The following is a 17,380-nucleotide window of genomic DNA, read 5'->3' as shown; positions in this document are numbered from 1 at the left end:
TGTGCAGATTCAGTCGTTGCATGTTTGTGTTTGTGTTCGATTCCACGTGATCATGGTCTTGAGTCACAAAAGGAAAAACAGGTTTAGTCTCGGTGTTCCTGGTTTCAGATAATGTCCCTGTGACCCTGCTCTGATCGTGTGAGTGTGTGTGTGTGTGTGTGGTGCACGGGGAGAAGGAAATAAAATAGGAGACTTTTTTTAGCTCCCAGATAAGAGGACATTACAGCTTGTGGACGAGGGCATCATTCAGTTGTTGGGGTTACGTGAAGTACTTTAACAAGAGATGAGTTTTCAGCCTCCCAGGGAAGATGGTGGGTGACTCTGCTGCTTCCAGTTGCCTGGGAAGGTCATCGCGTCAGTGGGAGGACGACTTGTGTGTGTTTGTGTGTGTGTGTGTGTGTGTGGGATGAAGTTACACACACACACACAAAAAAAGACATTATAGCAAATTCGAAATGCTCCGTCGGGAAAATGAAGCTTTCACACGTTTGTCTTTCTGCAGAAATCTGGGATTTGCTCTAATCACATCAGCTGCTGTGTCAGTAAATGTAAATCCAGGCACGTGAAGCTCTGAGAGACATTTGTTAACATTAAACTCACTTTTCCACCGATGCTGATTCGAAACACCGCGTGGAGACTGTCTTTGTTCTGGCTCTAGATTTGTCATTAAACGAATACGTGTGAGGACGACTTCCTCTTGTCGGTGCAGAGAACACAAGCTGCCTGAATTAGAAACAGTGCGTACGTGCTTTGTTGTGATGATTTATAATTTAACACCACATGACAACTAATTAATATTTCATTTGTCTCCTCTCACCTCTGCGACTTTATTACGGTGACGATCATAGTGATGAAGGAAACCTCACATCGTGGGCTGTTCTTCTTTCAGATGCAGTGCAGCTGCAGCCCCTCAGTCGGACACCTTTCATCACCGTACTGGAGTCGAAGTAAGACGGTGTGTGTCTGAGAGTGTGTGTCTGAGAGTGTGTGTCTGAGTGTGTCTGTGTCTGAGTGTGTGTGTCTGAGTGTGTGTGTATCATGGTGATTTACATGTGTGTGTGTGTGGGCTGGCATTTGTGTGGGAGAATTTAGGTTTTTATGTAAGAGTTATAATTTATTCATCCTTGGCAGTTTGTGTGTGTGTGTGTGTGTGTGTGTGTGTGTGTGTGTGTGTTTCAGCAGAATGATAAAATAAACGTGTAAAACCACAGAAACATGGCTGTGAGATGAATCGTGTCCCAAAGTTTGAGCCTTTAAAAAAAACCAAAACGACGACCACGCACAGTCTTGGATCGCTCCGTGCAAATCGTTTTTATTTGTATTTGTGATTTAAGGACCGTGAACCTTCTGAGTGTAGTTTAACACCTCGCCTCACCACAGACTGTAACTTGTATATTATATATTGTCTTCCTGACATCCAGTGATTCTGCAGCTCTGTGTTTTTCTGTCTTGTAACTCAGAGACAGAAGCTCGATGTTGTGTTGACATTTTTATTTAACAAAGATAAAGTTAAAACAAATGTAGAGACTGTACAATCGTGACATCACAAAATAAAGGAAGTCCTGAAGAACACACTTTCTAACTTTAGTTTGAAAAATCTTAATTTCTTTGTGTGTTACCAAACATTTTTTTTATGTTGATCCAACAACATTCAGCACCAAAATAAAAGACCAGAACACAAAGACGCCTCAAGAAAAGTGCTGGTTTCCTAAAATGATCAGATTAATAAACGAGTTGGTTTGTCAAGTAAACACCGACTTGTCTACGAGCAGCAGCCGCAGATTAAAACAGATCCGTTTGAAGTGGTTTTTAAATGAAAACAGGAAATGCCACACATCCACCAACGTTGTTTTTTTTATAGGTCATCCTGTCGCTGCTTCTTTTTCTGGCGTCTCTTTGCTCAACTGGTGCTTGAGGACATTAAAGAAAATGACTCTCGTTAACAGCCTCTAGTTTCAGTTAAATTTGTATTTGTGCTGTAATTGGTTTGAAACAGACTCGCCGGTAATTTTCTCTCTCACGTCCCCGCAGCCGTGCTGTTCCCCGACTGGGCCTACAAGCCGGCCTGGTCTCCAGGCTCCCGGCAGGTTCAGCTCTGGCACTTCTTACTGGAGCTGCTGGGCCGGGACGAGGGGGGGGCCATCGGCTGGGGAGGGGAGTGGGGCGAGTTTGTCATCCGGGACCCCGAGAGGCTGGCCAGGCTGTGGGGGGAGAGGAAGGGCAAACCGCACATGAACTACGACAAGCTCAGCCGGGCGCTCAGGTACAATCCACCAGTGATGCTGTTGAATTCACAGAGACATGCTCACATGTATTAAATATACACACACACACATAAACCACAGCCTGTCACAGCTCTTTAACTGGGAGTGTGTGAAACCCTCTGTGTGTGTGTGTGTGTGTGTGTGTGTGTGTGTGTGTGCAGCTTCTCCCTCAGGCTGAAGCTGTAAATAAATCGTGCTCCTCGCCGACATATGTTGTCAAATTAAATTTTAAAAATCTAAAACAGCCACAGATGCAATGCACGCCATTCAGGAAGCACTTCAATCTGAAGAGCCCTGCAGGAGCATGAGTGCACACACACACACACACACACACACACACACACACACACACACACACACACACACACACACACACTGTGATCTCACACAGAAAACACTTTACTTCCAGATACTACTACAACAAACGCATCCTGCACAAGACCAAAGGGAAACGATTCACCTACAAGTTCAACTTCAGCAAACTCATCCTGGTGAATTATCCAGGATTTCCACCGGCAGCGAGTCATCAGGTCATTAACTCGTCTTCACGTCTCGTCTCTCTCTCTCTCCACCCTGAAGCAACACTGTGCAACGTTCCACCTTAAATTTAGGTTTGATGTCTGAGTGTGACATCACTCCCTGAGCGTCTGTTCTCTGTGACTCCGGTTCGATTTCCTGTGAGAAGAACCGACGGAGAGTCTCGGCCTCGACTGTCACGATCGGCTCCAGACAGTTGACGAGTGAAGCTGATCTGCGATCAGTTCAAAACACTGAGACAGCAAACTTTGAAAATGTGAAGTTTTGTTGCGGCTCTTCTCGCTCAGGAAGCCGGGGATCGTGGGTAACGTCCACATTAATAGACTCTAAACGACTGAATCACTCGGACACAGATAAAAACAGAATGAATCCCAGCATGTGGCGGCAGAGGGCGCTGTTGCTCAGTAGAAGTTACACACTGTTGCTTTAAGGATTTCTCACGAATCATTTTGTTTAAAATCGTCTCCTGAACAGTTTTTAAAAAAAATCCAGTTTCATAAAACGTGTGTATATTTCTTTAAGAAGAGTTTTATAAAAAATATTTTCTTTCCATTATTATTTGATATTTTAAAGAACCTGACCCAACTTTAATTAAAACATTTCTTCAGCTTTATCATTTAATATGAATTTGACTGAGTCGAATAGAAATCATTACTGAAACTTTATCATTTCGTATGAAACCAACAGACGGATCCTCGAATGTCGAGGGGACTCAGCGTGTTTCAGTGAAATCACATGACTGAGAGTTGTTTTGTACACTCCATTTTAAAATACACAGTTTTCAGCAGATTGGAATAAAACTCCTGTTTAATTATGTTCTTAACATTTTCAATTTTTCAACGAGGCCACGAGTGTGAAACATATCAGGAGCACCTTCCTGCTGAGAACGTGATTAACGCCTTAATCATGTGTCTCGCTGAGGTGTTTCATTTTCCAGCCTCCTCATCCACAGCATATTCAATTAGTTAAACAATTTTAAAAAATCCAGATCTCTACCTGCTGTTCGGGAAATTCTGTGCACGTCTCATGAGTCTGTGTTGCACTGAGAGATCCATGTTCCCATTTCAACTCATCTCCTTCCATCTCGTCCTCCATCCGTCCGTCTGTCCGTCCTGCAGCTGGTACAGAGCCTCCCCTTCCCTCTGCTCCCTGCTGAGGGTGGTCTCCCTCTGTGTGGAGGAGCAGTGATGGACAGAGGTAAGAAAACACCAGCCGGAGGTTTTCCTCTGAGCAGCTGCTGCATCCACGTCTCACTGTCTCACTGTCTCACTGTCTCACTGTCTCACATGGATTGATCCATGGGACGTTTTTATGTTCGTTTGTTAGTTTTGCAAAAACCACTGTACTGATTTCTATAAAAATTGGGGGACAGATGTGTTCAGGAGAGAATCTTTTAGATATTGTTGTGGATCCAGGATTTGTTTCCCACTTTCTTTAACATTGTGAGATAAGAGCGTTTTCAACATTTTGACCAAATGTCCCCAGGGAATCATTCACGGATGATAAGGTGTTTGCAGTTTCGTACAGATCCACGTAAACTTCTGCATCTAGTGAATTTAAATGTTGGTTTTATAAGAGGACTGTGGTGGAAATGACATCCACTGAATTTACTTTCTCAAAGTTAATGTTTTTCAGCCACTTTTGTTTTTGGGAATCACCAAGACGATCCCCGTCTCCCTCCTCTTCCCTCACATTACTCATGGTTAAACACTTGCTGCTGATTTCTTTAACGTCAAAAGAACTCAGCGTCCTCTCCCTCTGAATTGATTTAAAAGTGAAAGAGGACGTCAGTGACTGGAAATGATTCAAATATAAAACATTCGCCCTTGACCTTGTAGAATATGTCTGGTTCTCTGGATGAATAAATGTAATCATGTCTAGTTTAAAAATTGCACGACTGGAGATCTACTATTTAGATGTTATTATTTATTTATTGTGATATTATTAATTAAGAACAATTCTACTGTGTTTTAGATCAAATCAAATACAACTTGTGGCTGATGTGACTCCCTCTCTGTTTCCATGACAGCAGCCCCTCCTGTGCCTCACCCCTTCTTGCTCCCGTGTTGCCTCCCCAAGCCCATCCCGACCCCCCGGGCCCTCCACGGCCCCTTCCCCTTCATCTCCGCCCCTGCACGTCCCTCAGGGGGCAACCTGAGGGAGCTGAGGGCCGTCCCGTCTCTCGCCTCGGCCCGCCACACGGGCTGGCAGCACAAGACCCCCGCAGGGTGGGATCTGAGCCACATCAGTCGGAGTCTGCTCGGTGCAGCCAGGGAGAGCGCCGGTCAAGGAGAGGAGAGGAGGACGAGGAGTGACCCTCACTTGGGGGAGAGGGAGTGAAGGAGAAGAAACAACTGTGACAGATGGACTGTGTTTCCTCCTCACACACACACACACACACACACACACTCTTTTTGTGTTGTTTTGAGTAGTTAATTCATCACTTCCTGTGGTTGGATACACACAGACTTCGTATTTATTGAGTTGGACAATGTTGTGTTTTTTTAATAGACGTGTTGAGGAACCCTGCTGTTCTGTTTCAGGCCTCGGTGGCTCGGGAATCTCACTTGTAAACAATTAACAACGTGGCACTTGTGTTGGAGTAAATAAAGCAGAGCACTCAACGCACATTATTCAGCTGCTTGTGTCGCAACACACACACACACACACACACACACACACACACACACACACACACACACACACACACACACACACACACACACACACACACACACACAGTGAAACCTCCAGCCTTCTCCACAGCATCAGGTCAGTTCCGCTCCGAGGCGACAGGGGGCAGCAGCTGTGAATTCACACCATGTTTCCACAGCTCACTTTCCCGGGAAAGAGTCGGCGCCGAGATGTGCAAAAAATAAAGATGTGCCACTCTGATTGATCTTTAACTTCAGTCGTCCTGAGTCGGTTTAGTTGGAAAACACAAGTGCTTGTTTCTAAGACATCTTGCAAAAACAAAGAGAGCAGATGTGTTGTGGTTGTCGGGTTCAGATTGTGCAGCAAAGCAAATGTAAACTTTAAAATGTGTTCCTCCACTTTTAATAAGTTCTGATGAACCTGTTCTTTGAGGATCACAAACAAGTTTCAGGTTTTATTCGTCGTGTGCAAGTTTATCAACAGTTGAACTAAAGATGTTGGACGACAGGAAACCGCTCAGCTCAGCAGTGCAATGGTTAAATTAAAATGAAAGCAACGTAGAAAGAGCTCAGTGTAAAAAGATAAATACAAAACTAAAACTGTACACATCCAAATGTACAGTGGGACATTCGTTGCTGATGAGCTGTAAGGTACGGAGTGTGTGTGCACATGTGTCTGTATAAGTGTTGCACCGTGTGTGTCTCATTTATTTGACATTTGTCCAAAGAACATGCAAAGAGGCAGGAAGCATCCGGCTTCCTGCCTCTTTGCATGAGAGGATTGTAAAGCCACGAGTTCACTGTGAGTTTACGAACATGAAGACATTTGTTTCTGCTTCGTTGAAATCTGGAGGATTATCAAAGGGACAGAAAAGTGGGACAAACACATACAAGCATCCTGTCTGTGTCCTCGCAGTCACTTTACACATAGATGTGTGTAACATGAATAATGTAAATACAATAAAAAGATTTATCAATTGTGTTATTATTTCACTTGATATTTACACCTCGATCATTTGTTATCATTATATTCTCTGGTTTTAAGCACGTGCGCATATTTTAAGTGGCTGAATTAACAGTCAGACAACAGCTCGGATTTTTACCTCACGAGTGACTCATCCTCCCTCTTTAACGATCTTCGGCCGAGGTTTTACTTTGGCGCCGAATATTCTAACAGTGTGTTGCCTGCGCAGCGCGGGACTTTGTGTGTCTGTCTGAGTGACAGTGTGTGTTTGTGTGTTTGTGTGTTTCACTGTGACTCTTGGTTTCCAGCTGAAGATCGACGACAACATGCAGCGGAGCATCGCGTGAGTAGTTAGCTAAAGTGCCTGTTGTGCTAGGAGCTAGCGTTAGCTCGGTGACTTGTGACTGTGTGTGTTAGCATGAAGTGACCCCGAGCTCGGTTGTGTTCAAAGTTTGTGTTAAAAGGCCTTTAAATCTCCCGCAGGGGTGTTAGCACGAGATGTGCGGCCGAGTGTTGACTCCTAACGTCACCGACAGAGAGTTAGCTTTAGCAGAAATGAGCTCGTTGTGTTGTGGTGTTGTTGTTGTGTTCTCACACTAAACTCAGTCAAGAACTAAGTGGTTCAGTGTTTTTCATCTGTGTCAAACGTGTTAAAGATCCAGATTCATGTATCAGTTAGCTTAATCTCCCGCAGTGTGTGTTAGCAAAGCCTCAAACTTCTTCTGTCTCGTGACTGTGGAGAATGTTAAATGTCCGTCACACCTTGAGCTGTCAATCTGTGCGTCACTTCCTGTCCTCCATCCACCAGATCCTTCTTTCAGCCCAAGAGCAAAGACAAGGATGTTCAGAAGAAGTCCACGGATCCACCAGTGAAGAAGTGAGAGTGATTCACTTCTTATTTCTCTTCTCACACGTGGTTTAAAGCTGCTGTTCTGTAAATGTCTGATCTCCAGAGTCGTCCGTCCTTCACCTGCTAAACATGAGGATTAGTTCGAGTTAACCACATCGGTGGATGAGCTAATAGTTTGACTTTATCTGTGAATCTCTGTCACTTTGTAAAAACTCCTGTGTCCAGTCGTTATTTTCTGAAAAGACACGATGAAAGGAAATCACTCCGCTTCCTCGTCTGATGAAAATCTTTTTAAAGTGTGTCCCAGAACTCGCTCTCACAGATTAGTCGTCGTGTAATGATCTCTTCTTCTTCTTCTTCTTCTGATTACTTTATCTGTTTTTTTTTTTTTCAAATCCTTGTCGTTTCACTGTAAAACCTTATAAATGTGTGAAATCACCGTGCCGCTCTCCAGACCTGTCAAGAGCCCTCTCAAGGTGCAGAACGGCGCGCCAGACGCTGATTCCCCCATCAAGAAGGTTGCCAAGCGCAGCCGTCAAATCCTGGACAGCGACGAGGACGAGGCGCCCGTCGTTAAAGAGCGAGTTGCCGTCAAGGGACAAGGAGACAAAGAATCCTCCGATAAAACAGAAAAGGTGAAAAAAAACAAAGCACTCCAACGCATCAGCTGGAATTTCTCAGCTTCTGCTGGCGCAAACAGAAATTGACGTTTTCATGCTAGCACATTGTGTGAAGGAAACAAAGCAGACGCGCTTTTTTTATAACGAAACGCCCGATGTTATAATTGCGGAAGATGAATTTCCAGTGGGCGTCCTGTTTCCTCGCACAATGTGAAAGTTACCGAAACAGTGTGATGTTCAACAAATGTTCTGAAGCCACTTTGTAACCTGCACAAGCAGAAGCTAATGAGCCCGTCAGAGCTCCTGGAGACGTATCAGGGCCTATTGTTAATTCAACATGGGAAAAAAAACAAAAAACAGCGCGACACAAAGGCGCGGTAATTGTGCGGAGAATGACGACGCAGAACGCATTTATCAATAAGCTGCATAATGAAAAGTCCTGATTATCAGCTGTCGCTCAATCGCCTGCTGTTTGATAAACACTTCTCTTAACTGCGCCGTTAATTTTGTTTGTAGTATGTCAGCCATGATTCATTATTTGATAATTGAGGGAAGAGATGGTGACGGCTTCATTATGTTTGTCAGCGGGAGCCATCCTGCTTCACTTTCACACTGTTGAGATGATCGCATTATTTTTCATGAGGAGTCTAATATCGCCACGCTGGAGATAAGTGCAGGGCAGCGGCTGATGGTTATTTTCATGGATAATAAGTATTTTTTGTTATTTTAAAAAAAAAAAAAAAAAAAAAAAAAAACCTTTTCAGTGTCTCAGTTATTTTAAACTGAGGCCGAGCTGATCACATATTTACAGACAGTCAAAGAGGACGATCAGCTTTCGATTGATGACAGTAAAAAGGTAAGTAGGCCACTTTAGAGGACATTTTTTTAATGTCTGTCCAACACTCATATTTTATATTCAGGTTACTACTAACTACTACTACTACTACTACATTTTCCGGAGTTAGTCTTTCGAAATTGAAGATGGCAGCAGGTGATCTCAGTCAAACACGATTGCAACAACAAGTTTTCAGGAGAGCATATAATAGAAATAATGGATAAATTGATATCTTTGTTGGAGCACAGTTTTCCTGCTGTATTTTCACTTGGATGTTTAATAAAGGGCCCAGCATCAAAAGTTTTCAAAATGCCTGGAGCAACTGAGTTGGACATTTTCCCTCTCACACACATCCTGAACATATCTGAACCACAGTGTGTGTTTGAAAACAGTCTGTGTCGGAAACACAAATATTAGGATATTATCTTTACTTTAACGAATCCAAATTCCGCTTACGTTCATATTCATGGAGCAACTAAATCGAATGTACCTGAAGAAAACCTGGTTGAGAATCACTGCTATGAAAATAAGCTGTATTTTGCTTGCGGGCTTCATCCGCGATGCCGGACAAAATAAAAAGTTATTTAAAGCTCATTAATGGGATTGTGGAAGTTTACAACGTTGGTTAATTGGGTGTTTTCAGGAATTTAATGTCGAGGCCTTAGTTCTTGTTTTGTTAGACGTCGTTGCCAGCTCGCCCACCGTAATGTTCTCTCCATCAGGCCTCACTAAACGACGTGCTTCATTGAACAGCGGACTTGTTTCCCCCACTGATGGAGGTTTGTGTCATTCAGCGGCGCCGTGTCGTTTCCCGACGCTTTGTAAACTGCGGAGACATTTTTCCTCACAGGCTTTGTTGAGGTTTCAGTTTTTTTCTTAATTTGCTTCCTGACATCTCATAACAAAGGTCGTTGTGTGTCCATAAACCAATGAACGCTCCTTTTCTTTGTTATTCCCAACAAACTGAATGCTCTCATTAGCTTTGTCTGAAGACGCCACGTAAGGATTTGCTGCCTCTTTTTTTTTTTTTTTTTTACAAGGATCATTAATTCATCTGCTTTTCCTTTTTTCAGAAGGACGATGTGTTCAAGGCAGTCCCCACCCCTCTGTCTCCACCCCCAGCCCCAGCCACCCCTGTAACACCAGCCACTCCAGCCACCCCGGCCTCGTCAGCTTCACCGGGGACCCCCGGCACACCGAACTCCACCTCTCCGTCTGGGATTGTTAAACGTAAGACAGGTCAGTATCGGATCGTATTGGATTTTTTTTTTTTTTTTTTTTTTTTCAGTGAGATTCTCAACTTTTCCTCTCGAGCTGCAGCGTTTTGAACTTTGACTCCAACCGAGAGTGATGTTTTTCTATCCTCGAGCAATTTATATGATTACATCTTAGCAGGAGCCTAATGGCTCCAAATACTCATTATTCCTACATTATTCCGAAATACAAGACATTTATCACAAGCTGAGTGCATGAGATGCAAAATACACTTTCTACTCTGGAGGGGGGGGGGGGGGTCTCGACCTTTAGATTGACGACCACTCGACCAGATGATGCTTCACTCTTGTGTCATTTGTCTCATCAGTCCGCTCCAGCCCATATCATCGTTGTCCTGTGTGTGTTTTCAGTTTGACGATTATGTTAATGCTACATTATCTTGCGCTGCATCGTTTCTGCTGACTGGTCCGTAATGGAACCAGCAGAGCAACTCATCTTTTAATTGTTCCTGATTATCTGTTAATTTGGCTCAGTTTTCATTTTTGCAGGCTTCAGTAACTGTCTTTTAAAAAAAAAACAGGACTGAACATATGTGTTTATTATTTTATATCTGTTTTTATGCATAATATATATATATATATATATTGTCTCCAGCTTATCTGAGATCAGGTCATGGAGGCCACAGGCTCCACGATCGACTGGTTAATCGAAAGCATTGCCTCGCCTCATCTCCTCCTTTCCTGCAACAGTCTGGTCCACATTACTGCCGACGCCACACCGATCTGCGTGTCCATCTCCCGCTCTCTTTCTCTTCTCTCTCATGAACATCCCCAGACAAAGTTAAAGTCCTTCACGCCCACGTCGGAGAGAGAGCAATCCGCTGTTCTCTGCCAGAGAGACACAGCGTTGTTCTTTTTTTTTTTTTCACATTCTCAACCCAGTTGCCCGAGTGCACCCTGGAGGTCACGGTGACATGAAAACTCTGAGGTTTTTATCTGAACATTTCAAACTAAATGTTTGTGTGTCTAACTGCAAACAATGCATATGAATTCAAATGGCCAACTTATTATAAGTTGAGTTTTTTAATAGCTGCCTCTGTCACACCTCAGATGTTGAGAGAATCGAAGCTCTTTCCAGCGGCACAGTTTTCTTGTATTGCAGATTTGTTTTCATTTGGGAAGCACCTCCTTCCTCACTTTCCTTCCTTCATCCTATTTTTTTTTGCAGTGAGGCAAGTGGCTCGTTCTCTTTTCATCATCCCGTTCTCTTTGTGTTTGGTGACTGCAGCGTTTGCTCTCAGCAGCGGTGTGTTATCACAATAGGATCCCTGGCACCATCACAGCTGAAGAACAACATCACATTAAAAGTAACACCCTAATTTGACCAGTAATTGCATTCTTAATGTCCCGGGTTAATCTTTTCATTATGATATCTGAAGGAAAACATCCCCACTACCTGCGCTGGAACCTTAACAAGGACAAACACACGGGTGGATGTGGAACCTTAAACCAAAATCTCCCTCCAGCAACATTACTGCACAGGAAATTACACTGGAAGTATAAGCGGCTGTGCTGCGTGGTGTCTTTCAGGATGGAATTAGTCTTTTCATTAGTAAAGTATGTATCTGTGATTCTCTTTTCTGCGTTGCCCTACATCTGCAGTGAGGGAGCAGGCTCGTCCTGTTTTCATCTCCACATTCTCTCTGTTTGATCGTGATTTCAGTCGGGATGCTTCTCACTTCTCCCCCATCCTTTCTTTTAATTTAATGCTCGTTCTGACGTGTGCAGCGAGAAAGATGTTCCCCAAGAGGAAGCTCGACGAGAGCAAGAGCGGCAGCGAGAGTCAGAAAGACGAGGCCGAGGCAGAGGAGGAGCGGGGTCAGCTAAATAAACGACCCCGCATGGAGCCCGTCGCCAACAGTGCAGGTACGCCCTCACTTCAGGAGTCTGTTTGCAGAGTACAGCTCCTGCATGACTGGAGAGACTTAGGGAGGATTTAAAATTTACCAGAGCCTGTCGAAAATATTTGGATTTTGCACAAACACATAGGACACATGGTAAAAAGAAAAAACCAACAAACGGCTCATTAAGTTTCATTTTTCAAATCATGATGATTATACTGTTAATTTTAATTTCCATCTTGTACTTTTTAATCCAAATTGAAATAAGAAAAAACTAAACTGAACTATATGAAATCATATGTTTACAAATGGAGCCGGTTTAAACTGATGTCCTCTCATAGAAATTCACGTCAGAGTTAAAAGGAGTTTCTAACCCTCCGGTCACAATTTAATTAATCAAGATGCACATTTCTGGAGGCAAAAACAATAATTCAAAATTACATTAAACTTATTTTTCAGAAAGTATGATGGAACATTAAGTGCCACTTATATCCCAATTAATTACATCCAAGGGCAACACAAACCAGTGGCGTTGTTTTTATTTACTTGACAGAAAAGCAGCTGCTGAAATATAATGAGTCAATTGATTGATTGGAAGAAAATTGCAACAGAATTTGTTAAACCTTTAAGCTGGTTATTAACTAAAATCCCAAATATCCTTTTGTTCCAGCTTCTTAAACATGAGGATTTGCAGCTTTTCTCTTTGTTAAATTGTTAGTTAAACTAATTGTTTATTCTTCTTCTCGACTAAATGATAATTGTATTTTGGATGAGTCCATGTGGTGAAAGTTTTTAAACCTGATGTTTTATTGAGCAACACATGCACGTACCCAAACACAGCAGACAGACCATTGGCCCTTTTCTCTTTTCTAAAATTGATTGTCATGACACCAGAGGTGACAGCTGGATTCACCTGTCCAGGCTACAAGTCATTGTAATGTGTGGATAAGAAAATTAAAGTTTCATGTCCGGCCCTTGTGATCCAAGCTTTGTCTCCTGGGACTCTGTGCTACAAGTTTGTCAATAGTCATTTCTCTCTCCTGACTCACTCGGGTGAAAAGGAAACTTCTGAAATATAACCGGCGGCATTTATTGAAGAAGACTCTTGTAATGAAAACCATATTCCAAAAAAAAAAAAAAAAACTGGGTCACCCTCAGAAAACTTGCTGGCATTTATCTCTTCAATAACTCCACTCCCTTTCTGATTCGCCCTGTGTAGGGGACGCCGGTGACCCCATGGAGGAGGGAGCAAAGGAAGAAGACGTTGAAAAGGCAGTGACCGCGACTAACAGCCAGGATGAAGAGGTGGAGAACAAGAAGAAAGAGGACGGAGAGAAGGCCAAAGAGGAGAGGCGAGCGGACAGAGAGAGCTGCGGTGAGAGAGAAAAGAAAGCTGAGGGGGCGGAAAAGAAAAATGAAGCAAAGGAGGAGACCGATGATGAGAAAGGGCCTGCCACTGCCAAGAAGGAGGTGGTGGAAAAGGACACGCGAGAGGGAGAAGAGAGCCCAAAAAGTCAAACAGCAAAAGAGCAGAAAGATAAGGAACCGGCCAAGAAAGCTCCCATCAGCAGTTTCTTTGGTGAGGAAAGAATTTGCATAACTCCGCGCTTGCACAAAAAAAAAAAAATAGAAAACATGTCTTTGCTTTTATCAGTTAGGAAAGATGGCAAATTATTGCTCTGCCCAGCCACTCCACCCTCACCTTTCTTTCTTCTTTTATTTATCTATTTTATTTTATTTATTTTTTTCCAAATAGCTCCCAGGAAAGTTGCAGTGAAGACGGAGAAAGCAGAGAAGAATGAAGGAGAGAAAAAGACGAGTGCAGAGAGGAAGAGTTCAGCCGAGGAGAGTAAAGACACAAAGAGGTAAGGAAAGGACACGACAAGGAAGCAAAACAGCTGAGTCCTTCCACCGGCCTGTTTGTTCTTTACTCTTATTGTCCGGCCGTCACCGTAATTTCACACTCACTGATTTATTGTGTTTGTCCCGGAAAGTGCTGAGAGCTGAGATCTGTTCTAATCAACATTTAATCAAATCCACAAAAGTTCTTAAGTTCTCTTCGGCCTCATCCATTGTTTTAAAAACGATCCACTCGAGAGTGACCGTTCATGTACAGTGTAAACAGGAAGTCTAATGTGCAGCCGTTGCTTTCTCTCTACGAAGGAGGAACAGCGACGGTGAAAAGTAAGATGTGGGATTTGTTTTCTAGGGACCAACATTAAGCCCCAGAATCTAATGCTGTTTCCAAACTCAAACTAGATGAAGTAAAGTTATTTGCCCTCTGTGGTGTGGGGGTCTTCACTGCTGCTGTTAGTTGCCAGAATCAATATCATTAAGAACCGTTACAGGGTCAATGATTTCCGTTTATCTCCATGGAAACACGTGAGGTCTCGGAGCAGATCTCAGACCCTCGCGGTCCAGCGCCCTCGGAGACTTGACGTCAGTGAAGAATGAGTCAGGATTCTTAGAGTTCAGAGGACGGACGTTTGTCTTCTGTTTTCTTGTCTGTACACTTGGTGGTTAAAGGGTCTTTAGCGGGTTGCGTCCTCTCAGATCCACTGAATCATTTATTCGTCCTCGTGGTGCACGTGAGCTAGCCCCGACCTTCGACCCCTCTGGAATCCATGCACTACTCCCCCAAATGATTATTTCCATATTTTGATTCTAGCTGTTAGTTGATGAAGTGACCGACATGACTGTTAATCACTTTAGATTAAATTAAATAGACGTCAGTGTCTGCTGACACTTCGTAAAGTGCATTTATTTATTATCGGTATTACCATAATGCGTTTGATACGCATTGTTCTTTTATCACGTGTGAATAAACCAGAAGCAGCAGCAGCGTGTTACTGCTTTGTCATTTTGAGGTCACGTTAACCATTTCATACACAAACTATTTATAGCCCCAGACGAGAGGAAATGCATTTTTTCATCCCTCTAACTATTTATTATTTCATCACTGCCTCTTGTGTGACAGTGTAGGAGTGATAGGCATGACATGAAAAAGGAAAGTTCACTGATGCTGGTGATGAATTCAGACGATAATGTTTCTGTGAGTAAAACAACTTCAATGTCCTGTTGGAGTTTTATCCAGGAATAAATTAGACGTTGGAATTTCACTTCTATTCACGATGTTGAACTTTTCCTAAGCTTTTTCATTCTGACATGAACTTTGCTGTAGTTCAGCCTCTTCCAGTGTGAAGTCCGCAGTGAAACTTTTAGCCTCCAAAAGTCTTGTTGCATTTCAAAGTATCTCATTGTCATGATAATGGTGTGCGTGACTTCCTGTCAACGAAGACGTTGGCGTCGGCTTCAGTGTCTGGAACAGCTGTCACCACCGTTCAGTTTGACACTAATTTGCTCTGTCTCCCTTCGACGTTTTTCCTCAGTGAGTCAACTTCGGGACAAAGCGACTACGATCCGTCCAGGCCCAAATATCATCCTGTGGACCACGCCTGTTGGAAGCAGGGCCAGAGGTAAGTCGACCCTAATTTTTGCTTTCTCTGCTCGCCACTCACCTGATGGTTAAATGTGCTGATTGAATATCCTTGTTGCGGATTCGCAGTGGTTGTGGTATTTTCAGTGTATCATGGAATTTAATGTTTTTTTTTTTAACTCTGTCAGAATATTTAAGGATGTTAGAAGCTGCTCACTTTTTTAGAAATCTCTCAAATCTATTTTTTAACTGGAAATGAAAAATAGATGAGGGAGTGCTTCTTGGATCTGACAACTGTGTGACACAGAACAGTTGCTCTTTTTGCACTGATAATCAACGTTCATAAAAAAAAAAAAAGGGCTGAGAAGTCGACGCACGCTGCTTTGTGACGGTGCAAAAGAAACAAATCCTTTATTTTAGAGGCTACATGAAAAAAATAAGACCGACACCCGTGTTCCTCTGGGGTAACTTGAACAAACGGTGGTGCAGTGGGTAGAACGTGAAGAAGGTTCTGGGTTCGAACCGTAGACTGTACATTTAGTCACAGACTGTATCTGATAAGTTTGGTTTTAAGTATTTATCTGATGCTACTGAAACAGAGGGGAACATCGTGACTGACAGCTGAGACTAACTCACGATTGGTCGAGTGCATGTCGATCCGTGGCTTCACTCTGATTCCAAATGATCCCAACAGCGCGAGATGTTTGCACCTGCGTACATGATATTTTAGCTTATTATGTGTACGGACACATCATCCATCTTTATTCAAAGTCTATTATTCGAACCTGTCAGCCGACAAGGGCCTTCCACAGCTTCTTGCCGCAGTCCAGAGACCTGCAGTTTAAGTTAATTGGAGATTCTAAATTGCCCCACAGGTGTAAGTGTTGGCGCGGATCTGCTGTTCTCTCTGTGTATGTTTGCTCTGTGATGAACAGGCAGCCGGTCCAGGTTGTCCTGCCGCCTCTCGCTCAGGCTGTTAAACATATTGCTCCAGCTGTCGAAATGTCTTCTAGTTTACAAACCATATTTAACACTTTGCAAAAAAACATAACTCATCTACACACACACACACCAAATCGAATCTCTTGAACGGGAAACATGGAGAACGGAGAAAATACAAAAGAGCAGCTTGAAGACGATGTTTGACGTGTTCCAGAAGAGGCCAGATTGTGTCAATGTTTTTCGAGAGGCCTCGGAACCGTGTGTGATGTTCTCACACTACAGGGCAGTGCCCACTTGATCGAGACTTCAAATTTAAGAGGTTAAAACATGTTTTCATCCCAGACTAATAAAAACGCCCAGCCAGACAATAAGTGAAAGCCAAGACTATTTGTTAGGTGACGGAGATGCTGCCGTCTCAGGGAACACAAATAAATTGCTCTAAGTGAATTGCAAGTATTGAATGACCTTATTTATTGGCATGAATTGAAGTGTTTTTGTTCTTCCTGTAAAGGAGAATATGATCCTAAGGTAAATACATCAATCACAGCCCGTCTCTCTATTTGCCACAGACCGTTATTTCAACAAGATGTCGTCTGATTGATTATCATGGATTTTTGACATTTCTGGTAATTACAAAGCTGGAGGGGGTATCAGTGTGGATTGACTAAATCCACTCTTTGTCTTTGTCAATATTCATTTTAATGTCCCACTTCTGATTGTCAAATCAGGATAAAAAAAAAAAAAAAGGCCCAAAGCTAACCCACCCACCAAAGAGTCAAGATTTGAGACGTAACAGTGACAGTTGTGATTAAATTAGAGGAGTTTTTTTTGTCTCTAACTCAAACTACCCGAAAGAAACTCTGAAGAGATGAAAATTTCAGGGCTGCCAAGTGGAAAAAAGAAGTGGAATTTTACATCAAGGCCGTAGTGCAAATCATGCTGCTTATACCGAGCTCAGGCTGGAGTCAACTACTGTACTGTGTCATGGGTTTGGTTTGTTTTGACCTGCTTTGAATACCAGATGGAGCTTTCTGCTTCTAAGCAGTTTGAGGTATCGCGTCACTCTCAGAAAAGTCACTGAATTGACTTTCAAATGTTTAGTTTTGTATAATTAAATCAATTCTGGCTTCCAGAATTTCAAATAAACAACATCCACTCACTCC

The 17,380-nt window shown here is 43.0% G+C and overlaps 2 protein-coding genes across 2 annotated transcripts in view; both read left to right on the top strand.

The window, feature by feature from the left end:
- Positions 1-283: 283 nt before the first annotated feature.
- LOC109639134 (ETS domain-containing transcription factor ERF-like) lies at positions 284-5,278 on the top strand. The gene is made up of 6 exons (XM_069511643.1): positions 284-311; positions 890-947; positions 1,997-2,263; positions 2,674-2,794; positions 3,920-3,998; positions 4,831-5,278. Exons 1-6 carry the CDS (start codon positions 284-286, stop codon positions 5,139-5,141), a joined length of 864 nt encoding a protein of 287 aa, XP_069367744.1. The 3' UTR covers positions 5,142-5,278.
- An 821-nt stretch (positions 5,279-6,099) lies between these two features.
- lig1 (ligase I, DNA, ATP-dependent) overlaps positions 6,100-17,380 on the top strand; it is a 41,067-nt gene continuing 29,786 nt past the window's right edge. Inside the window, exons 1-8 of the mRNA XM_069511141.1 lie at positions 6,100-6,762; positions 7,228-7,296; positions 7,724-7,904; positions 9,798-9,963; positions 11,727-11,864; positions 13,059-13,418; positions 13,596-13,704; positions 15,229-15,315. Of these exons, the coding sequence (XP_069367242.1) occupies positions 6,746-6,762; positions 7,228-7,296; positions 7,724-7,904; positions 9,798-9,963; positions 11,727-11,864; positions 13,059-13,418; positions 13,596-13,704; positions 15,229-15,315 (1,127 nt within the window). The 5' untranslated portion in view covers positions 6,100-6,745. The remainder of the gene's footprint in view (positions 6,763-7,227; positions 7,297-7,723; positions 7,905-9,797; positions 9,964-11,726; positions 11,865-13,058; positions 13,419-13,595; positions 13,705-15,228; positions 15,316-17,380) is intronic.

Source organism: Paralichthys olivaceus, chromosome 16 (assembly GCF_024713975.1).
Source record: "Paralichthys olivaceus isolate ysfri-2021 chromosome 16, ASM2471397v2, whole genome shotgun sequence".
NCBI classification, from domain to species: Eukaryota; Metazoa; Chordata; class Actinopteri; order Pleuronectiformes; family Paralichthyidae; genus Paralichthys; species Paralichthys olivaceus.
Note: the sequence above shows the minus strand (reverse complement) of the source record. Positions and strands in the feature narration are given on the sequence as shown.

Excerpts from the sequence above, each read along its gene's own strand:
- LOC109639134 (XM_069511643.1), top strand. The coding sequence starts at position 284 with ATGAGTTTTCAGCCTCCCAGGGAAGATG. Across the intron at positions 2,264-2,673 it reads AAGCTCAGCCGGGCGCTCAG|ATACTACTACAACAAACGCA; the intron begins GTACAATCCACC and ends CTTTACTTCCAG. Across the intron at positions 2,795-3,919 it reads CACCGGCAGCGAGTCATCAG|CTGGTACAGAGCCTCCCCTT; the intron begins GTCATTAACTCG and ends TCCGTCCTGCAG.